The sequence below is a fragment of the Oncorhynchus tshawytscha genome, linkage group LG06 (assembly GCF_018296145.1).
Source record: "Oncorhynchus tshawytscha isolate Ot180627B linkage group LG06, Otsh_v2.0, whole genome shotgun sequence".
NCBI lineage: Eukaryota > Metazoa > Chordata > Actinopteri > Salmoniformes > Salmonidae > Oncorhynchus > Oncorhynchus tshawytscha.
Window position 1 is genome coordinate 44,773,423 of NC_056434.1, and position 21,763 is coordinate 44,795,185.

The 21,763-nt window shown below is 42.5% G+C and overlaps 1 protein-coding gene across 3 annotated transcripts in view; it reads right to left on the reverse strand.

Annotated features, from left to right (window-relative positions):
- The window catches only part of LOC112252601 (transcriptional enhancer factor TEF-1), a 38,343-nt gene extending 21,627 nt beyond the window's left edge, over positions 1-16,716 (reverse strand). For 2 of the 3 annotated variants that reach the window (XM_024423976.2, XM_024423974.2), the window contains exons 1-3: positions 16,554-16,716; positions 16,019-16,125; positions 1,555-1,809 (exon numbers count right to left, since the gene is read on the reverse strand). In XM_024423976.2, the coding sequence (XP_024279744.1) occupies positions 1,555-1,777 (223 nt within the window). In that variant the 5' untranslated portion in view covers positions 1,778-1,809; positions 16,019-16,125; positions 16,554-16,716. The remainder of the gene's footprint in view (positions 1-1,554; positions 1,810-16,018; positions 16,126-16,553) is intronic. The other variant, XM_024423975.2, reaches the window with a different exon arrangement.
- Positions 16,717-21,763: the final 5,047 nt, after the last annotated feature.

The window sequence follows — 21,763 nt, forward strand, 5'->3', positions numbered from 1 at the left end:
CATCAGCTCTGGGATGAGAGGGAGGGCCCGCAGCACAGTGGTGGCCAACAGGATCTGAGTGTTTCGTAAAGGCAAATCCATGGTCTGCTATGTGGAGGATATTAATTGTAGACAAGGGAGATATTAGGTTGTGCTACAGGCAACATGAGTCCACGGTGAGTCACAGTTCAAGCACTAGGACCCAGTGGATCCACGGCTGGGAAGAGAGGTTGGAGTGAGTTCTTCCACAGTTCCAGTAATCACTGCTCATTACTCCAACTCCACATGCCTCTCAACCCCCTCTTTTGTTCTCCCTACCTGATACGCCGACATGCAGATCCCATCCATGAGTAACGCGTAGCGATTTGTAATACATTCTAATAAACTACAATGACAAAATGCACAAAAGGCCCAGTTTCTGGCTGATGGATGTGTGTTAGTGTCAAACCTACAGAATCAGGTCTTTAAGTGGTGTTTGAGTAAAACCCCAGAGGGATCATTGCTATGTTCTAGAGACGGTAAAGATATAAGCAGCTGAGTCTGGAACATGTTAAAATACTGAGGACCTCTGACCGACCCTGTGCTGATCCCACTCAATACATCACAACCAAGCAGAGATAACACGTCTGTCAACATGCTCAGACAGAGATTGATCTAGTCAGGGCAATATTCAATAAACATAAACTCAAACAATGTAGACGGTCTTGTTTGTGTGTCAAGAGTCTCCGAAACAACCTGAAGACATACAACAACATGTAGAAGTATACACACTTATAACTAGCAAAAGTTCACTAGAAGTTCCCAAAGTGCCACAGTGCTGTTACATCCGACTCAAAAATGTTTTTCTAGTTTCTGTATATAATGTCTTTCTTACATCAGTTTTCTGACTCGGTAAGAGGCCTGAGTTTTTACACAGACTGGGAGCTTGGGTAGTGAGGTCGCACGAGAGCAGACACTGGTCATGTTTGAAAAAAAAGGGGGGGTCACCTCTACTTTCATTGGATGTTGTGTTGTGTGCTGTGAGAAACTATGACACTCAGAGAAGGAGGAGGAGGGGGTTGTCCTCCCTCTCCCAACATCACCAGCCAAGCCCAAGAAGAGAGGGAGGGTGAGGGAGTGTGTGTGTGTGTGTGTGTGTGAGTGAGTGAGAAAGAGGGTAAGGGGGAGGGGGGAGAGTGTACGGCGCAGCTGGTGGCAGCCACACGACCATCTGTTCCTCACTAATGGTTCACACTGGCTTTAGTTCTAAACCTCTGCCTCCCTCCCTCCCTCCCTCCCACAGCACTCCAGCAGACTCAATGGTCATGTCTTTCACTAACTCACCACTCTTCCACTCTCACTAACTCACTACTCTCACCAACTCACCACTCTCACTATTTCACCAGTCTCACTAATTCACCACTCTTCCAATCTCACTAACTCACCACTCTCACTAACTCACCACGGTGCAGTATGTGTTGTTTCTAATAAAATAAATATTCCTCCCACTCTGTCCACTTCTGTGAACAATAGCCCAGTTCTAACTAACTGGAGCCTTTCTTGGAGTTGTTCTCTTCCTCCTTCCTCTGTATTTACCGTACATCTTGCCCTCGTCTGAGAGGATGATCTTCCTCCGCCCACAGGGCGGGTAGATAGCCAGCGCCTCCTGGAAGCTCTGGTCGATGTCGGGGCTCCACACCCCTTCGGGGTCCCCGTCCATGCCCTTCTCGGCCCCGTCGCTCATCCTCTCCATGTCGTCTGCGGGGCTCTCGCTGCCGCTCCAACTGCTGGGGTCCATAGTGGCGGTGCGCTCGTCCATGCCCAGGCCTGGATCACACTAGGGGGAGAAACCTGGAGACCAGCAGCGGAATAAACAAACAGTCAGTTAGTCAGGTACAGAGCAGAGTGTAAACCAGCTGCCTCCAGCACCACCACAGAGCGCAGCACAAAACAGAGAAGCGCAGACCTGGTTCACTCTGGCCTGGGCAGCAGCGGTAGCAGCAGAGCACGGGAAGGGAGCGAACACAAGCGAGACAACGAGGGGAAAATACTGCTATGTTTGCCCAGAGATTTGGCAGGTCGACGCCTGCTTGTCGTTTTTACACGAGTGCTACGTTTGAGAACATTCAAACTGTCGCCAGGACCTAGGCATGAGGATTATTCCTATCAACATTTCTCCTCAGCCTAACAAGACATTGTATAGCAGGACAGATCGTTAATGCTGTATACACCTGGTGAGAGAATGTGATCCAATCCCAAAACAAACATCCAGATACAATACAAATGCTATAAAAGAACATGGAAGAAGGAAGCCACAAGCCGAGAGCGAATAGAAGAGAGGCCTTGGGTAGCATTCATCCACACCAGCTGCCATCTACTTGGAAACCAGTATCATAGTCAGTCACTACTCAAAGGCAGTCTGTCACCAAGCTCTTCAATATGGCTGGGGTTCATATAGGGGGGATCGGCGTACAAAGGCTTCGTGGAGCTCCAGAAATACGAGTCTATGTTCACAATATCCTATTCAAAAAACGACTTTGTCACTTCCGCGTCTAAATACAGCTACTTCGTCGTCTAAGTTTCGTAAACGACGTCCCACCCCAACAAGTAGAACGTTTCCTATAGAGAAAGTGTACAGCTGGAATATACTTTATTCCCCATGGCTTTGTGGAGATGGCCGCACAGCTGCCCCCCCCCCTCCCCTCCCCATCCAGTTGCCGGGCAGCAACTCCTTCCTCTCAAACAAGATCCTATTCATGGAGCACGCTTTGTTGTAAAGAGCGACTAGCAGCATATGTTTCCTCTAGAATGTCAGTACACTGGAGGATCTGTCTCTCTGTGTGTGTGTGTGTGTGTGTGTGTGTGTGTGTGTGTGTTTGGTTGTGTGGGGTGAGGGCTGCTGGTAAAGAATCTGCCACAGAGCAAGCGTAGCTTTGACTGAATTTGGTTTTTGTATGCTGAGTGCTGACATTGCACAACTAACTACTGCTATTGGTGGGGGGGAAAACGTTCCATTCCCACCACTAAATGACTCTCCCCCGACCGATCTATTAACTGAGTTAGTAATCACTAACAGCATGCTGATAAATGTGGGTTATCAGAAGGGAGAAAGAGTCATTCAAATTTGAATGAATTTGGCTTCATTCAGCATCTTCATGTAAAATACCTTCTCCTTCAGTTAGTTCGACATAATAGCCTGATTTGAGACGTAGTAGCATTATTTGAGACATAGTAGCATGATTTGAAACAGAGTAGCATGATTTGAGACATAGTAGCATGATTTGAGACATAGTAGCATGATTTGAGACAGAGTAGCATGATTTGAGACAGAGTAGCATGATTTGAGACAGAGTAGCATGATTTGAGACAGAGTAGCATGATTTGAAACAGAGTAGCATGATTTGAGACAGAGTAGCATGATTTGAGACATAGTAGCATGATTTGAAACATAGTAGCATGATCTGAGACAGAGTAGGATGATTTGAGACAGAGTAGCATGATTTGACACAGAGTAGCATGATTTGAGACAGAGTAGCATGATTTGACACATAGTAGCATGATTTGAGACAGAGTAGCATGATTTGAGACAGAGTAGCATGATTTGAAACAGAGTAGCATGATTTGAGACAGAGTAGCATGATTTGAGACAGAGTAGCATGATTTGAGACAGAGTAGCATGATTTGAGACAGAGTAGCATGATTTGAGACAGAGTAGCATGATTTGAAACAGAGTAGCATGATTTGAGACAGAGTAGCATGATTTGAGACATAGTAGCATGATTTGAAACATAGTAGCATGATCTGAGACAGAGTAGGATGATTTGAGACAGAGTAGCATGATTTGACACAGAGTAGCATGATTTGAGACAGAGTAGCATGATTTGACACATAGTAGCATGATTTGAGACAGAGTAGCATGATTTGAGACAGAGTAGCATGATTTGAAACAGAGTAGCATGATTTGAGACAGAGTAGCATGATTTGAGACATAGTAGCATGATTTGAGACATAGTAGCATGATCTGAGACAGAGTAGGATGATTTGAGACAGAGTAGCATGATTTGACACAGAGTAGCATGATTTGAGACATAGTAGCATGATTTGAGACAGAGTAGCATGATTTGAGACAGAGTAGCATGATTTGAAACAGAGTAGCATGATTTGAGACATAGTAGCATGATTTGAGACAGAGTAGCATGATTTGAAACATAGTAGCATGATCTGAGACATAGTAGCATGATTTGAGACAGAGTAGCATGATTTGAAACATAGTAGCATGATCTGAGACAGAGTAGCATGATTTAACACATAGTAGCATGATTTGAGACAGAGTAGCATGATTTGAGACAGAGTAGCATGATTTGAAACATAGTAGCATGATCTGAGACATAGTAGCATGATTTGAGACAGAGTAGCATGATTTGAAACATAGTAGCATGATCTGAGACAGAGTAGCATGATTTGAGACAGAGTAGCATGATTTGACAGAGTAGTATGATTTGAGACATAGTAGCATGATTTGACACATAGTAGCATGATTTGACACATAGTAACATGATTTGAGACAGAGTAGCATGATTTGAGACATAGTAGCATTATTTGAGACAGAGTGGCATGATTTGAGACAGAGTGGCATGATTCGAGACATCACAGCATGATTTGACACATAGTAGCATGATTGGAGGAGTAGATGGCAGAGATAATTGGGGTAGATTTAGTAAGGCAAACAAAAAAAGAATGTTTACTAAAAGGGACTCTTTTGGCGTTCCAGAATCTGTCAGCAGATGAATTCACGGCGAAAACAACAGTGACACTCAGAAGTGTTTTTGGAGATGCCTAGCTACTATAATTGCCACTGCCCAGCAGGATATCTGTGGCGCTGAGGTTTTCCTCCACACTCCCACAAGTGGCGTTCCCAGAACCTATCTCTCTAGGAAGTAGAAAGAGGCAAACCGCACCTAACGTGATGAAATATTAAGCTCTTCCTGTGGCACAGCCACATGCATATGTGGCACTTACTGAACCGTACTGACATGTGTGGCAACCATAGACCTACATATTACAGCACTGAGAGCGTCCACCAAAGTTCAACAAATAGACATTTAGGCACAGACAGTGATGACTGCCTATAGGTTGTTCAATCCGTTTTGTATAACATATGAGCAACATACATTTGGTACTCAGGACAAAAATGAGAATTTGCGTGGGACATGTGTAACATGGGGATGTTTTCTGTATCCCTGTAGAGATAATAGGAAAATCCCTCCAGATTAGCATTGTGGTGTTGAATTGGCAAAGAGCAGAATCCTATCAGCGTAGCCGCTGCAGTGAAAACTGCATAATTAACTCATCTGTTGAGCTTAAATGTATCACCTCCCTAATCTGCATCCAGAGCCTTGATGATTTCCTGTTAGAGTGGGCCGCTGGGAAAGATTAAAGCACCCCGATACAAACCACATCACAAAAGGCTTTGCAGACAAATACATTTACCCCCCCATATTCCCATTTCCCAATTATGTAAACCTGCTGCAAAATTAAAGAGGAATCTGGAAGCAATACTTAGACCCTATTTAATCAAACCGGTAACCTGATTTCTAGCATACATCAAATATGCTTTTTATGAGCAACAAGAGGGTGAGTTTTAATAATTAACCTGATACATTTATTTCCTCAATGTACCTTTTTTTTGTTGAGTTGTCAATAACATTGTAGACGAGTGTATAAATGCTTGAGTTCTTTCAATGACAAGAAACAAAACACAATAAGAAGATCATCTGGATTTACTCATTTGGATCTGATGTTTGGACATGGGTGCTCCGTTATGTTATGCAATTGTGTACAATGTGGGGCAATGTCTCAGCTCAAGCAGCTTCTCTGCTCCACTGATTCTGTACTAATGTAGAGGAGGAGGGAGGGGCAAGGGAAGCCAGAATGTTGTGATTGGTGCAATATGGCCGTGCTAGATGCTGGAGTGGGGCCGCTTGTCCGAGGCCCCAGTGGCAGATGGGAGAGGGAGATTAGTCATGCAACAATATACTGTGGCTACACTTACACTGCACTTCATCCTCCAGGCAGGGACAGCCTTCCAAACAAACGCCATGGCATGAATGCAATTCCACAGAAACAGGGGGCATACATTCACACCAGGCATATCTCTCTCTCTCTCCTGCTCTCTCTCTCTCTCTCTCTCTCTCTCTCTCTCTCTCGCCTGCTCTCCTCTCTCTCTCGCCTGCTCTAATTCCAGTTCTTTTGGGGCTACCTCTGAGTTTGCAATGTGCATCGCTGCAGGGAGGGAAATAGGTAGGCCGACCAGACAGTGTGTCGTAATGAAATGTAATGATATGTATATATGAGCGCTTCCATCACCAGGGGGTTGACCATGTTATCACTGTAACAGTGAACACAAGCAGCAGCATGGTCCTCTGCCCCTCTGCCTCCTGGGCATCCTCTCTCTCTCTCTCTCTCTCTCTCTCTCTCTCTCTCTCTCTCTCTCTCTCTCTTGGAAGCTGCGTCCGTCTAAAAGGCAGCCAAAACACAAAACACTGTGTTTACCAGAACCTCCCTGGCATCCAATCTTCTGCCACGTCTAGGAAATCTGTTCCCCACAGGGTCAATGTGAAAACACCTTCACACAACACTACTAAATGGATATGGCCAATGCCTGAAACCTACAAAAGAGAGATGTATCATGGGATTTTTCTTTATTAACCTGACCATTAAACAAAAGCTGGACTCAGAGGTAACCATATAAGCACACAAAGACGCCAGTTACAAAGCCTGAACATATTTCTGACAACCGCACTAACAAGGCCATTCATAATACAATTATGCATTTTGTAATTATGAAATGAGACCTGTATGAATAAGTACAGATTTAATACAAAAGGATTAATTATCTACAAGAGGCAACCATCAAATGATGTTCTTAGATCTTTTCCAACATCTTACAAGCAAATCTCGGAGTAAAAAAAGGCTTTTATCCCCTGCTGTTCAGTTCATTTCTACTGATAACGTGAATTACTTAAGCCCGGCTATTAGTTTATGAGTCTATAAGGCTGGAAATTCAAATTCAAAGGCTGACAACGCCTCCTTTCATGCCTGCCTCTGTCAGATATCTCTTTGCATTTCAATAGCACGATGCATGAGTGGAAGACTGTGCCTGCCTTTTTCCGTTTGTCATTTCAGCATTGGGCTAAGTGAGACACGGCTCCTTTATCTCTCTGGGTAGGCCTCAGCATAATGACATTATTTCAATGTCCCTCCACCTGAACGGGTCTATTTACTGCCCTACTATGGCGTTAACATTTGCACCTCCTTTGTCACTGTCATAATTGTAAAAAAATGGAGAGGATGAAAAATCTAGAATATTTCTGAAATGCTGACTTCTGCCTCCACATTTAAATTAGCTAAAAACAAAACAAATTTGAGGATTAGGGTTGAATGGCAGGAACCCGGTTACCGAGAAAAATCATTCCGTTTTCCCCCGGGGTAAATAGCTAAGCCCATCTCAGTATGGAGCGCAGTTCACAATGCATGTGTAGACCTATCATCTCATCATGGTAGCTTTTTTTTCTTGTGACAGGTAGGCCTACATTTGCTGCAGCGTAGCCTATGCTACAGCAATATAAAGACCGAATGTTCGTCTAATTTACCCATCTCCATCTGGCTTTTGGGGGTCACCTTGTTTTTTCATTGTAAATCAAAAACTTTTCATTGCAGCTGCAGAGTTTTAAAACAGCCTATCACTCAACTTGCTTTAAATCAGTGCACTCGCGAGCACTCTCTCACAGTCTTTCTCTCTCCATCAACTCCATTCAAATTGTATCCAAAATAGATCATCCTGTTCTAGATTGATATTTAGCCCTATATTTAGATGCCCTAGCCTACCTCTTTTAGGCAATACATTAATGGAGTATTAGCCTTACATTTAGCTAATTAATCATGGGTTATGTATAATAAGCTTCTAACTTATAGCCTCTGTCTCTTGCGCAATATGCAAACACCTGTGTTCTGCTGGCCTCTCTTTAAAAAAAAAAACGCTCCTTAGCTCTTGGAGTCCCATGCAGGAAACATAGACTAGAGTAGCTTGCTGGACATCATTATTTTTTGCATTTCTTATACCAATAGACTATTGGAAGAGGGATGCAAGCTCTTTGTTGCTGAATGTTAAATACAGCAACCAGTAGAAATCACGGGTAGTTTGAAAGAAGAGCGAACGCGCGATGTTGGTAAGCTATAGCAGTTATTTATTCAGACCCATAACCATTCAATCTTTGTAAAGAGAAGTGAAAGCCTTCTGCATCGTTGTCACTAGAACGATGAAGATAAGGACAACGAAACATATTTCACTTAACTGTTGAAAGCGAGGAAGGACTGAAGCAACAATAGAGCGAGGCAGAGGAGGTAGGCTAATAACATTAGGGGAAATATTATGAAAGGTATATATGTGTCAGCCAACTAATTATACAAATTGGCCCTATTATATTTCAGAATTAAAATCAAATTTGCTAGCCTATAGCCTACTTGTGCTGCACCAAAATTGGATGCTCTCTTCTGTTTTATCCTAGTTTGAAAGATGTGTGTAATTCCAGTCCATATAATACAGTATAATACAATACAGTAATATAGATTAGCCTACTGGAGCTAGTTTCATTTATTTACCCAAGAGAGCATACATCTACATCTACGGCCAGCTGTATGGAGAGTTTTGGTGGTTCCAAACTTTTTCCATTTAAGAAGCCTCATCCTCCACATGCAACACGCATTCTGTCAGTCACGTTCTGTTAAAGGTCCCCTAAGCACACACATCCCTGGGTTGCTCCTCTTTTCAGTTCACTGCAGCTAGCGACTGGAATGAGCTGCAACAAACACTCAAACTGGACAGTTTTATCTCCATCTCTTCATTCAAAGGCTCAATCATTGACACTCTTACTGACAGTTGTGGCTGATTTGTGTGATGTATTGTTGTATCTACCTTCTTGCCCTTTGTGCTGTTGTCTGTGCCCAATAATCTTTGTCCCATGTTTTGTGCTGCTACCATGTTATGCTGCTGCCATGTTGTGTTGCCTCCATGTTGTTTTCATGTGTTGCTGCCATGCTATGTTGTTGCCTTAGGTCTCTCTTTATGTAGTGTTGTGGTGTCTCTCTTGTCGTGATGTGTGTTTTGTCCTATATATTTTTATTTTGTATTTTTAATCCAAGCCCCTGTCCCCACAGGAGGCCTTTGGCCTTCTGGTAGGTCGTCATTGAAAACTGACTTGTTAAATTAAAAAAATGTAAAAAATAATGATGGAGGCCGTTGCATTTTTGGGGACCTTCAAATGCTGCAGACATTTTTTGGTACCCTTCCCCAGATCTACAATTCCTTCGAACTCATGGCTTTGTTTTTGCTCTGACATGCACTGTCAACTGTGAGACATTATATAGACAGGTGTGCGCCTTACCAAATTATGTCCAATCAATTGAATTTACTACAGGTGGACACCAATCAAGCTGTAGAAACATCTCAAGTATGATCAATGGAAACAGGATGCACATGAGTTTAATTTCGAGTCTCATAGCAAAGAGCCTGAATACTTACGTAAATAAGGTATTTTTGTTTAAAAACGGTTTTCGCTTTGTCATTATGGGGTATTGTGTGTAGATTAATCCAATACAGAATAAGGCTGTAGCGTGTAATGTAACAAAATGTGGAAAAGGTCAAGGGGTCTGAATACTTTCCGAAGGCCATGTATATGGCGCATCAGGCTCAGATAGTATCAGGTTTGAATGTTCATGCTGATCAAAGCTCCAATCAAATCCAGATATTTATATGCTTTATAATGCTTTTGAACGACACTTCCGGTTTTGGCGGGAAATACCGGGTTACCGGGGAGAAAAGTGATTTATTCTCGGGATGGAACATTTGTAAAATACCGGGGAAAATATTCACCCATAATGAGCATGCCCTCCTTCTCCCAACACCAGACAGAGAGAGACATCCTCATTACCAGAAGAGACTGGTCCTTAGTGAGCACGGCTGGATGAGGCTCCAGTCCAATCACAGCTCCAAATGACATGACAAATGACAACACCATCCTCAGAGGTGTAGCTCTCTGCTTTTGCCTCAACACCACAGAGAGCACCAACCAACCTCAGTCCTAACCAGGTGACTCAGTCCTGTAAGACAGCAGTAACAAGACAGCAGTAACATGGTCATTGATGTGTCAGAGGACTGTTGCCACACTTGTTAATAAGAGACACAGGCTGAGACCCGGGCTATTCACAGAGTCACTGAGTGGTGCTCCGAGGTTTCTATTGAATACAAAAACACGCTAGCTAATTATCACAGGCTGTGAGAGGGGGAAATGCCAGTGTCAATTCAACAGTCAAGTCTGAGCAGATTACTACATACCACAAGCCCTGACTGAACGCCATGGAAATGCTCTTATTAGCGACATAAAGGTAGAGAGACCCAGGGTTTAGAAAGGGCTCAAGCTATGACCCTGCGTGATATAGGATCCAACATAGTATAAGGCAAGGATGCACGACCTATTGACAGTCACTCTGAAGACGAATCCATTTAAGTGAATTTCACAAATATTAGTCTCAGCATGTAGCTTCTTTTTGGAGTCTGATGTCTATCAATTGTATAGAGCTAAATTGAATTCTACCCTGATGAGTCATGCAGTTCAAGTTCAGTCAATGCAGTTCAAGGTGGCCTGCACAATAGTGAAAACTTCAGATACATTCATTGTACGCTGGAAAACTGGGAACAGCAATATCAAATAGAGATCCTGTGTTCAATATAAAGATTGATACAAAAATGTACATATTGTATTTTCCAACAATCACACACAGTGCTGAAACATTTTACTTTAATAGATGAAACGGATGCAATAGCATTTTAAACGTGTATTAGGGAAACCCAGCAATTTGAATGGTCTACTTATTGCTACATCACGATACAAAACACTGGGGCGCTGCATCTCTTTAATAAAAACAAACCCAACACACAAATTGGAAATCAATTTTGACTGCATTAAAGCAATAACATGTAGCTGTTTCCAGGCAACAACTTCATTGATGAATGGTTCATGAAAGAATTATGTATAAAAAAAAAATTTAAAATATATTTTGTTGGGGGAAAATAAGATACAAATTCAGATGTAAAAAGCAACAGTACTAGGTGACCCACTCATGCCTACACTAGCCATCCAGTTCTTTTGGCCTCCTACATTTCTGAACTGTTGACAAAATGTCCAGCTATCGGGCTCTGGAGGAAGAGTAATCAGTAAACCCAAGCTAACCTGGCAGCAGCGTAACTCTGTTAGCGTTCAGGCCCCGATTGACAGCTCCAGTATCAGGATACTTCACTAGTCCCACTACATGGGGAAGACAGGAGGGCGCTTGTTGTTTTGTCTGTCTCCACTCCAGCAGTGTCATCCCCTCCCACCTAAGTCCTACTGGCATGGAGGTGAAACGCAACCCTCTGGAAACTATTTTGTTCGCTGTCTGACTGCCAGCCAGTGCAGATGCCCATTGGTTCAATTGGTTCAAGTGAGGCTCGTCTCTGTGAACTATGGAAAGGGGTCCACAGTAATACTGTATTTCTTTATTTTTTATTTAACTAGGCAAGTCAGTTAAGAACAAATTCTTATTTACAATGAAGTCCTACCGGGGAACAGTGGGTTAATGGCCTTGTTCAGGGGCAGAACAACAGATTTTTACCTTGTCTGCTCTGGGATTCGATCCACCAACTTTTCGGTTAATGGCCCAACGCTCTAATCACTAGGCTACCTGCCGCCCCGTATATATATGCTGAACGGTTAACGTTCTGTCACGAGAATTCCAAACTATCTCCTGCAATTTTCAGCTTTAAGCAACACGTGGTAGTAGCAGCCAAAAAGACTCCACTTCCCCCATGTATTGTCCATATATCTGTGAGCAGGCCCACTTCCTCCAGGTATTGTGTTGCTGCTGTGTTTCCTATATGCGCAACTCCTATTCTTCCTTTTAGGCGGCTATATTGCTGAGTCAGACCCCTCTGTTATCTGTCATCTTCCTGGGGCGTAACTCTCTCCCTCAACAACAGGCTCTACCAGGAAAGACAGGCCTGGATTGGAGTAATATCAACATGCTCCAAGACGTGTGAACTCCAGAGCAGCCTTCTGCGTGTAAGTGTAATCCTTCCTTGACACTCCGCAGGATAGGAGCATGTGGTTTCAAAGGGGGGATGTGAACCCTGTGTGTCCCTAGGCTAAACACTGATACAACCTCTGTTAGAAAACAGTCACGGTGCTCAGGACCCAACAAAGAGACCGTTTCAGCTCCACCTAACGAAATGTACAAACTCAATTTAGCCCAAATTGTGTTTTCCTTCTCTTCTATTGAAATAGTCAGACACCTTTTTATTTACAGACAAAAGTGCAACCTAGTGTGATGGGGGGGAATCTTTTATTTAAATCCTCTTGCAAAGTATATTTTTGTCAAAAGAGCCTAGATATTCACTGAAGTATCATGGCTGTTAAATTCCCCATTTTAGCAGGCGCTCTTATTCAGAGACTTTCAGGAGCAATTAGTGTTAAGTGCCTTGCCCAAGGACACATTGACAGATTTTTCACATAGTCGGCTCAGGGATTCAAACCAGCGACCTTTCGGGTACTGGACCAACGCTAATAACCGCTAGGCTACCTATCTGTTAGTACTTAACCAACGATGCAGTAGGCCACAGTAATCCAAGTAAAGTAGTAACATTGTGCCTAATGCTATATAACATTGTAGGAACCAACAATTGTACTCAATTTATCAGCTATAAAGTATTTTTTTTCTTCTTGTGGTATAATCAGTACATGTTGCCACTACTACTGTATTGTAGTCAGTCCAGGGAAAGGAAGTAGTTGGAGCCTGGATTTCCTGTTTCAGCCGAAGCCAAGAACTCTGAGGAGGTTTGTTTGAGCTTCAGGTTCTGACTCATGTAATGACGGATGGGTTGCATATTGCTGTCGTGACACATCGGTCGTAGGACCCATCATCTGTAGCCTAAACAGCTATCAGGATTTTTATTTTGGAAAAGAGACTTAAAACAAAAAGGAAGATAGCATTTCAGCTGTCAGATTCGAATTACGAAGCTGTTAATCGCTGATGCAGCTATTGTATATTTAAGTAATTTAAGTGGTATAATATGGTATACATTTAAAAAAAAAAAAAAAAAGCTTTATGGGGCAATATATTTAATCCCATTGATTAAATAGATGGCACGCCTCAACTTGTTCCATTTGGACAACATTTGTTGTTGTGAGGGCTGTTGGTACTAATTTCGAAGGGATAATGAAAGCACCCTTGTCTGTCACCCTCTTTACATTCCTAACCCTGTGGTCTTGTGTGTCCTAACCCTAGAGTTACAGTGGTCCCATGGTTGGTGGACAGGGCCAAAGTGCAGCCAGAAGAAGCTGGCAGGCAGAGATTCCCCACGGCTGCAGCCACCACTGCCATGACGTCACTGGCTGAGTGCCAGCTGTACGGTTTTGGTGGCACCCACCGTCTGCTTTGTGGGGCAGAGCGCGGCTGAAAGTGCAGCGCAGCAGACCGTGCTGAAATGCTCCCTTTGTGACACAGGGTTTACCTCAGGGCACGGAGGGAGGCCCGGGAACAGGCCAGCAGAGCGGCCGGCCCTCCTGCAGCCAGGCAGCCATGCCCCTGGAGGACGCCCATTGTTCCCCTGCTCTCCAAACAAAGCCTGCCCCCTGTGCCTCTGCCCCAGTCCTGTGACACACCAGCCCACCGCACCACGCATTGTTGCTCTAACAAACCCACTCCCAAATGTCATTACATATGAATTTTCTTTCTTCTCTTTTACAGTCCATTTACTTTCTGTTGAATTGGCTATCCCTCCCAAAAATACAGCCTTACTCTGTGGCCGCCGCACATTTTGTGTCCTGCGAGTATCAGATAACAAGGTAACTTATCAAGCCAGAGAAATGAGACATATTTCTCTCAGGCAATCTATCTCAGCATTCATTTTCACTCCTCTGAGAATAAGACACAGGAATGACAAAAAGGGACCAAATGATACACCGTTTCCACTGACAACTTATTTAGTTTCCATGGCTTTTAGCTAAGATGGTCACTTCTAGTGTTTAAGACAAAATCTATTTTAGAATAGTAGAAGGATGATGATCTGCAATCAGATGAAGTGGTGAGAGATTCTTGTTACAGCAGTGTAGGCCTATCATTCCCACATTCAGAACGCAAATCACCTGTTGATTTGATAACATGCTGACGAGACCAATGGTTCTTCAAAGACATGTCAATTTAACATGTTGTTGTTTGGGATAAAGTCCAGGTATTTAACATAGATTCAGATAGGCTGATGTAATTTAGGGAGCCAAGTTATTCAAGTGACTTTCTACGGCTGTGGATGCTTCGGTGTGTCAGGCCTTCCCCCTTTTCCCTATACAAAGACAGAATAACAAGGAGAAAATAGCTGGCAAACTCAAAAATCTACCATATTGTAATGCCATTGATAAGCTAAATTAAGCAGATAGCACCGACTGGGCACACAGGAGCCATATGGTGCCTCTACTGCCTGTTGCAGGCATAACAATAGGCTGGCCTAGACAGTGAGGGGCAAACACAGCCGAACAAATGGTCGTTAGTCCACATTTCCACAGCAGGGAGGGGTAAAACCAAACGTCTGGATTTGCATATTTTTTTTCCTCTTCTACAGGTGCTTGAAGTACTAAACCAGATGTCAACGGACTGAAGAGTAGGACTGTTTGCCTATGGTGATTCAACAGTTTCATACGCACTGGCGTAGCACACAATCCCTGCAGCCCACGTAAGGCGGGGTGGCCCACGAGCCTTTGGGGTTGGGGTCCAACCAGAGGTTGGGGCGCCCCAACAAAATATTTAGAATTACAGGAAATTAGCTTTAAAATTGGAACATTTTCTCTCAGACGCATGGAAAAATGTGTAAAATAGCATGAGATTAGCTATTAAACTGCAAATGTTTCTCTCTGCCACATGGAAAAAAAATAAAAATAATAAGAAATAAACATTTTTGTTGCTCGGACCTTCCGGGGGCCCCGCGAAACTACGCTCCGCCACTGTCCATATACTCTCAGCCTGAACCCAGCAAAGATAATAAAATACCCTATTTCCCTCCATCCATCCATCCCTCCCCTCTTCCAAAGTTACCCACAGTCCTCCACTCCCAGAAGTAACTGGTGAGTTTTGCACCTCCCCCCACCCGTCTGATTTCAGAAGCGGTTTGAAGCCCCTCTTGGCTAGACAAAATATTTATTTCAAGCTTTATTTTCAATCTAAAAACTAAGTCCAAATTTAGGAAAGTGATAATGACATTAACGTTAGTGACATACCAATTGTCAGATTGAAAAACAGTTTCATAACATATCATATGAGAAAAAAATAAAAACAAGTAAAGCTGAATACTTGAACACATTTGACTCAAGTCAGTATTTCACTAAAGAGATCTGTTAATTATCTAATTGAGATGAGATGTTTCACATTATTGTTTCAAAATCAGCAGGTTATTAAAATTTGATTTACACATGATCAAAACAAACTTCCAATCTAATCCATAGGCTCATGGAATAATTGCAGGCATATTTTCTTTGATGAGAGAATGGTGATTAAATTAAATGAAACACTGTACTTATCATAGCATTCATAAACCAAATTACAAAAGATTTCCATTTGCTTCTTGGACTCATGAAATCACAGGAGGGTTAGAGGCTGTATTACACACTTGTACCTAGTCGAATGAATCATTAACGAAGGCAAAGGCCCTCTGTAATATAGACTTTCTCCTTCACACATAATGTACCAGTTAGTAAAAATAATGATAATATGTTTGTTTTTTATATGAAAATCTTAAAATAACTTCTAAGAAAAAATCATTCGGTGGTGAATATGATTGCAAAACTGTTTACACATCCAAACACTACTGTAAACAGAAAGATATCACACAACAATAATTCCCCCAAGCAATAAGTTACTGATTAGGATACAATATTACATCATCGACATGTTATATTGTACGAATAAAATGTGTACTTACAGATGTCAAAGGGCCAAATGAAAACCCGAAATGCAACAAGTCCTCTTGACTTGTATGCTTTTTTTTTGCGCTAGGAAAGCAAAATATCCTTGACGGCAACTCCCTCCCTATTGGGGGGAAAACACAATCAAAAGTGTCTGAATAACTTATATCACGTAAAAGCAACAATATGTGTTCTACAGGAATTATACGACGATGTACTGTGGCGCCGTCGCAATATACAAAGGAGTCTTCAGATTATTATTTTTATTTTTAAATGTCAAAGATTTTCATGCAATGCCGGACGACGTCTAGGCACAAAGTGAAAGCGACGGATCTCCGATGTATACTAGTTCAGCCAGCCAATATAACACGCTTGCAGTTTCTACAATCTATTTCACCAGTGGCCTACTTCTATTAGATAGGCTACATTTTTTTTTTATATATATATACTATAGTCATCCTTAAATATTTTCCATTTAAACTGACTACTGATTTTCCAGTTGCCTACAAACGCATCACAATAAGTTATCATACAAAGTAGTTGGAAACTTACCTTAAACACCTCTATTAATGGTTAATTGTCACAATTTACGCTGTTTTAAGATTTTGCTGTAAGAACTGAGATGTTTTTTTTCAGAACTGACAAGGTATTTTTTCTCCAGACCAGCCGGCTAGTGCGTAAAATTCGCCGCGTATCTACAGGGATGCGAAGTATGCGCGGAATGGGAGCAGGAATGAAATGAACGCAAAGATTGAGTTTTCGGGGCGGGGCGTGAGTGGCGTCATTCTAAACTCTGAAGCCATTGAGCCAGACCGGTGGGAGGGACTGTACACACTCAACAAAAGAACAGTAGTGCGCCCAAACTTCCTTCAAAAGACAAAACGAAAAATCTGTGCATATTATACCTAGACTATCCACTAACTCTCTTTGATATTTCTGTTTAGAAAAAAAAGACAACTTTGATTCTAAGAATGATCCACGAACTAATAAGACTGTTGGTTGGCATTATACTATCAATAGGATAACTTTCTTTCCAAATAGACATTGTAAAAAAAACTTTAACAAAAAAAACAGTTGTAGGTATTTATTTTGTAGCAGCAAAGAGAACGTTCCTGTCAAAGCTGATTTTCAAGCTGCCCATCAATGCACCTGAATTGTTATTATCATGGCATGTCTGTTGGTGTCAAGTCTATAACCTTCCATCCTGCAGCATGTGGATGGAACTGTACCTACAGCTGACCTGATGACCAACTCATTACTTTTGACCATTACAAAAGGCTGTAAGGTCATAAACGGAGAGGGAGTGTTTCACAACCACTTGTTTGCAAACGTGTAAAAGCCAACTCATCTTTCAAGGAGATAAATCATCACAATTAGATTAAGGACATTTTTTTTTAGTTAAACGTTTATACCTCTATCTAATCATACCAACATTTATGAATTAATATGCACCCTTGCAGCACTGCCTCTGACTTTTAAGGAGTTGTTTTTTGAAACTCATCCCAGCTCAGGTTTCAGCCCTGGGGCTCTTAAGCCATGTCTTCAGATGAGGAGGGTCTTGGCACAAAGCCAAGAGGTATTCCTGGGTCATGACCTGAGTCAGCAGCCACAACCTGACACCAGGGCATCCTGACCCCTCTCAGAGCCGGTCTCTTTATCCACAGCAGGGGACAGATAAGATTGTCCTCCCCATTTCTCAAATCGCTCAGCAATACACGCCTACACACAATCACACTCACACAAACACACACAGAAGCGCGCCGCACGGACGCACACACAGGCACAGAGGATATGACGCTGCGTTGTCAATATAATACACATGCAGAGCAATTTTCATGGAAACCAGAAACATGACTAAAAACGGTCCTGATTAAGTAGAGAAACGCTTGCCTCTCCATCATAAGTGTGTTGATGTTTAATGTCTCTGCTGGCTTAAATTGACCCCTCTCACCCTGAGGTCAGAGGTTAAATTGGCCTGATTTACTACCCTATACCGGTGACGTATGATCTCTCCTAATCCATCTCCCAGAACAGCCACCATTATAATAGATTCTGGGAGTTAAATACTTAGGGGGATGGACAGGGGATGAAACACACGGAGAACATTATATATTGTATCATAAACGTTATATTGTATAAAATAAAAATGCTACGGTGCTCTGCCTTCATTTCCTCTTCTCTGCCTCGGCCCGTGACAGTCCCTTGGCTGCAGTATCATGAACTGGCTACTTGTTTTGAACATCATTTGCCTTCGACAGAAGAGCTGGTCAATTAGATCTCAGCATGTGAGCAGTCGCCATCTTGTGGTCAGAAGAAAGCAGTGTTGATCGGGGTAAATAGAATGACAGGAAGGGATGCGGCAATACTTGAGCATCCAAATGCTTTCAGGTCATTGGCAATTGAGCCTCTGGGACAGTCATTTGAATTTGAACCATACAGTGATTGAGCATAGTTTAACTTCTTATTTTTTCCAGGCAGCATAAATTCACTTCATTATTACACCGTCGTTATACCACAAGGTCATCTGATGGGACAAACATATGACAGTTTTATGACATTTAAAGCTCGGGGTGGACTACGCAGGATTTATTTAATTGTTTTAAATTGATCATATAATCCACTCTTTCAATAACTTAGATGGCACCTGCATTCTCTATGCACATCCATGTATATGGTCTGATAAATAAAGTGTACTTCATTGAAGGGTATGTACATTCATGGTCATGGTTCTTCTAGTGGATTGTGTTACAGAAAAACTGGTTAGCTGCAGGCCTTTTCAATGGGACATTTGAAGGGGTTGATGTCACTATACACATACAGTGCATTCGGAATGTACTGAGACCCCTTGACTTTTTAAAACGTTATGTCAAAGGCTTATTTAGTAAAATTGCTTAAATTGTTCCCCCCTCATCAATCTACAGACAATACCCCATAATGACAAAGCAAAAACACTTTTAGTATTTTTTTTGCAAGAAAATTTATGAAATATCATATTTACATAATTATTCAGACCCTTTACTCAGTACTTAGTTGAAGCACCTTTGGCAGCGATTATAGACTCAAGTCTTCCTGGGTATGATGCTACAAGCTTGGCACACCTGTATTTCAGGAGTTTCTCCCATTCTTCTCTGCAGATCCTCTCATGCTTTGTCAGGTTGGATGGGGAGCGTCACTACACAGCTATTTTCAGGTCTCTCCAGAGATGTTTGATCGGGTTCAAGGCTGGGCCACTCAAGGACATTCAGAGACTTGTCCCGAAGCCACTCCTGTGTTGTTTTGGCTGTGTGCTTAGGGTCGTTGTATTGTTGTAAGGTGAACCTTCACCCCAGTCGGAGGTCCTGAGAGCTCTGGAGCAGGTTTTCATCAAGGATCTCTCTGTACTTTGCGCCGTTCGTCTTTCCCTCAAACCTGACTAGTCTCCCTGCCACTGAAAAACATCGCCACAGCATGATGCTGCCACCACGTTTCACCGTAGGGATGGTGCCAAGTTTCCTCCAGGCCAAAGCATTCAATCTTGGTTTCATCAGGCCAGAGAATCTAATTTCTCAAGGTCTGAGTCCTTTAGGTGACTTCTGGAAAACTCCAAGCAGGTGGTCGTGTGCCTTTTACTGAGGAGTGGCTTCCGTCTTGCCACTTGGCCATTAAGGCCTGATTGTTGGAGTGCTGCAGAGATGACTTTCCTTCTGGAAGGTTCTCCCATCTCCACAGAGGAACTCGAGTTCTTGGTCACCTCCCTGACCAAGGCCCTTCTCCCGAATGCTCAGTTTGGCTGGGCAGCCTGCTCTAAGAAGAGTGTTGGTGGTTCCAAACAACTTCCATTTAAGAACGATGGGGGCTACTGTGTTCTTGGGGACCTTCAATGCTGCTGAAATTTTCTGGTACCCTTCCCCCGATCTGTGCCTCAACACAATCCTGTCTCAGACCTCTACAGACAATTCCTTATATCTCATGGCTTGGTTTTTTGGTCTGACATGCACTGTCAAGTGTGGGTTCTTATATAGACAGGTGTGGGCCTCAAGGATGGTCAATGGAAACAGGATGCACCGGAGTTCAAATTCAAATCTCATAGCAATGGGTCTGAATATTTATGTAAATAAGGTACTTTTTATTTTTAATAAATTAACAGTTTTCACTTTGTCATTATGGGGTAGTGTGTAGATTGATGAGGAAAAAGTTTTTATCCATTTTTAGAAAAAGGATGTAACATATCAAATTGTGGAAAAAGTCAAGGGGTCTGAATACTTTCCAAATGCACAGTAAATACATGAATGTTTGTGCACCAATCGTCTCTGATTCATAGTCCACAGGGCTGCTTGTGATGTTACGGGTGAATGCCTCAGCCTTTGATGTGGCCCTGCTTTCTTAGCAGCATGTGAAAATCCCAACACTTGAAGGAGAAAGGGCAGCCAGGTTACATGACCCCTAGCGAAACGGGCCTAACAGAGCAGACATTGTGTGCGTTTCTATGGAGTTATTATGGTGTTTAGCCTACATGTGTTCAGCTTTTCCCAAAAATGAATGATCAACCTCACATGCAAATAAAGGAGGCCAAAGGTATCAAATGTTCTTCTTCACATCTCTGCCAATGGTCCCTTCTCTTCCTCTGCTATACTCTTACGCCTGCTAAAAGGTGAGGTACGAGAGGCAGAGACTCGGCAGATGCACAAGCACTAGCTCTGCTGTGAGGAAAAGTAATGAAAGGAATAAAGGGGAGAGGGATGTAGAGGGAGAGAGATAGGGGGTAATTACCCTCTAATGGGGGTAACACTAGTATTCAGCAGTCAGGGCACCTTACACGACCAGTCAATTACTCTGCTGTCGTTTTCTGTTATTTTCTCTCTATAGGGCGGACGTGTACTCAAATGTACTGAAAGCTCTCTCCCTTAGCTTTAGTGATAATAGCTCAGTAGTGAATGTGTCAGAGGCAGAGCAATTGGAAACTAACGTTATGATGGTCGTAGTGGCTTCATACTAGCCGGACTGCCATCTGGCTTCAACTGAAAAATAAAGCACAGCTCTACCCTATTCTTACAGGGACAACCAAATATCATATAGGTTGCACTAACAGACATGACCTGGTACATTGGTGCACTGGTTTACTTTCCCCTTTAAAATGATCAAATACAGAAAGAACCTTGTTTTTCTGCAGTTTTCCCCCCCAACAGTGACCACCTGCTCCCAATCTTTAATAGTATCGCAGAGCTGACAATCTTTAATAGTATTGTAGAGGTCACTCAGCTCTATTGTAGAATATATGACAGGAAAGGCTGAGACCCGCTAGAAATACTGCTCTGATCAAACCTCAGCTTCCCAAAATATATCCTATTTTGAAGAGGGAAGTGAGGATGCTGGTAACATTGCAGTAATGGAATAACATTCAATCACCATAATATCCACAGACAATGTTTTATTTCAGAATGAACAGATGAGCAATAGAAACTACGGATGAATTAACTCAAAATACAAAAGCTTGTAGTGTATATCATTTGAAAAAGTGTTCGCAAAACCCCCAATTCTCACACATTTGACAAATCTTTAAGACCTCTGCATTAGTGAGCGAGGTTACACTTTATTTGGATAGTCCGCATTATCCATCGGTAGATGCTCTACAGATAGTATGACTATATGTTGATAAGGTTACGGTTAGGGTAAAGAATAAGGGTCAGGGTTAAGGATATGATTAGTAGGTACAGTGCATTCAGGAAGGATTCAGACCCATTCCCTTTTTGCATTTTGTTACGCTAGCCTTTTTCTAAAATAGA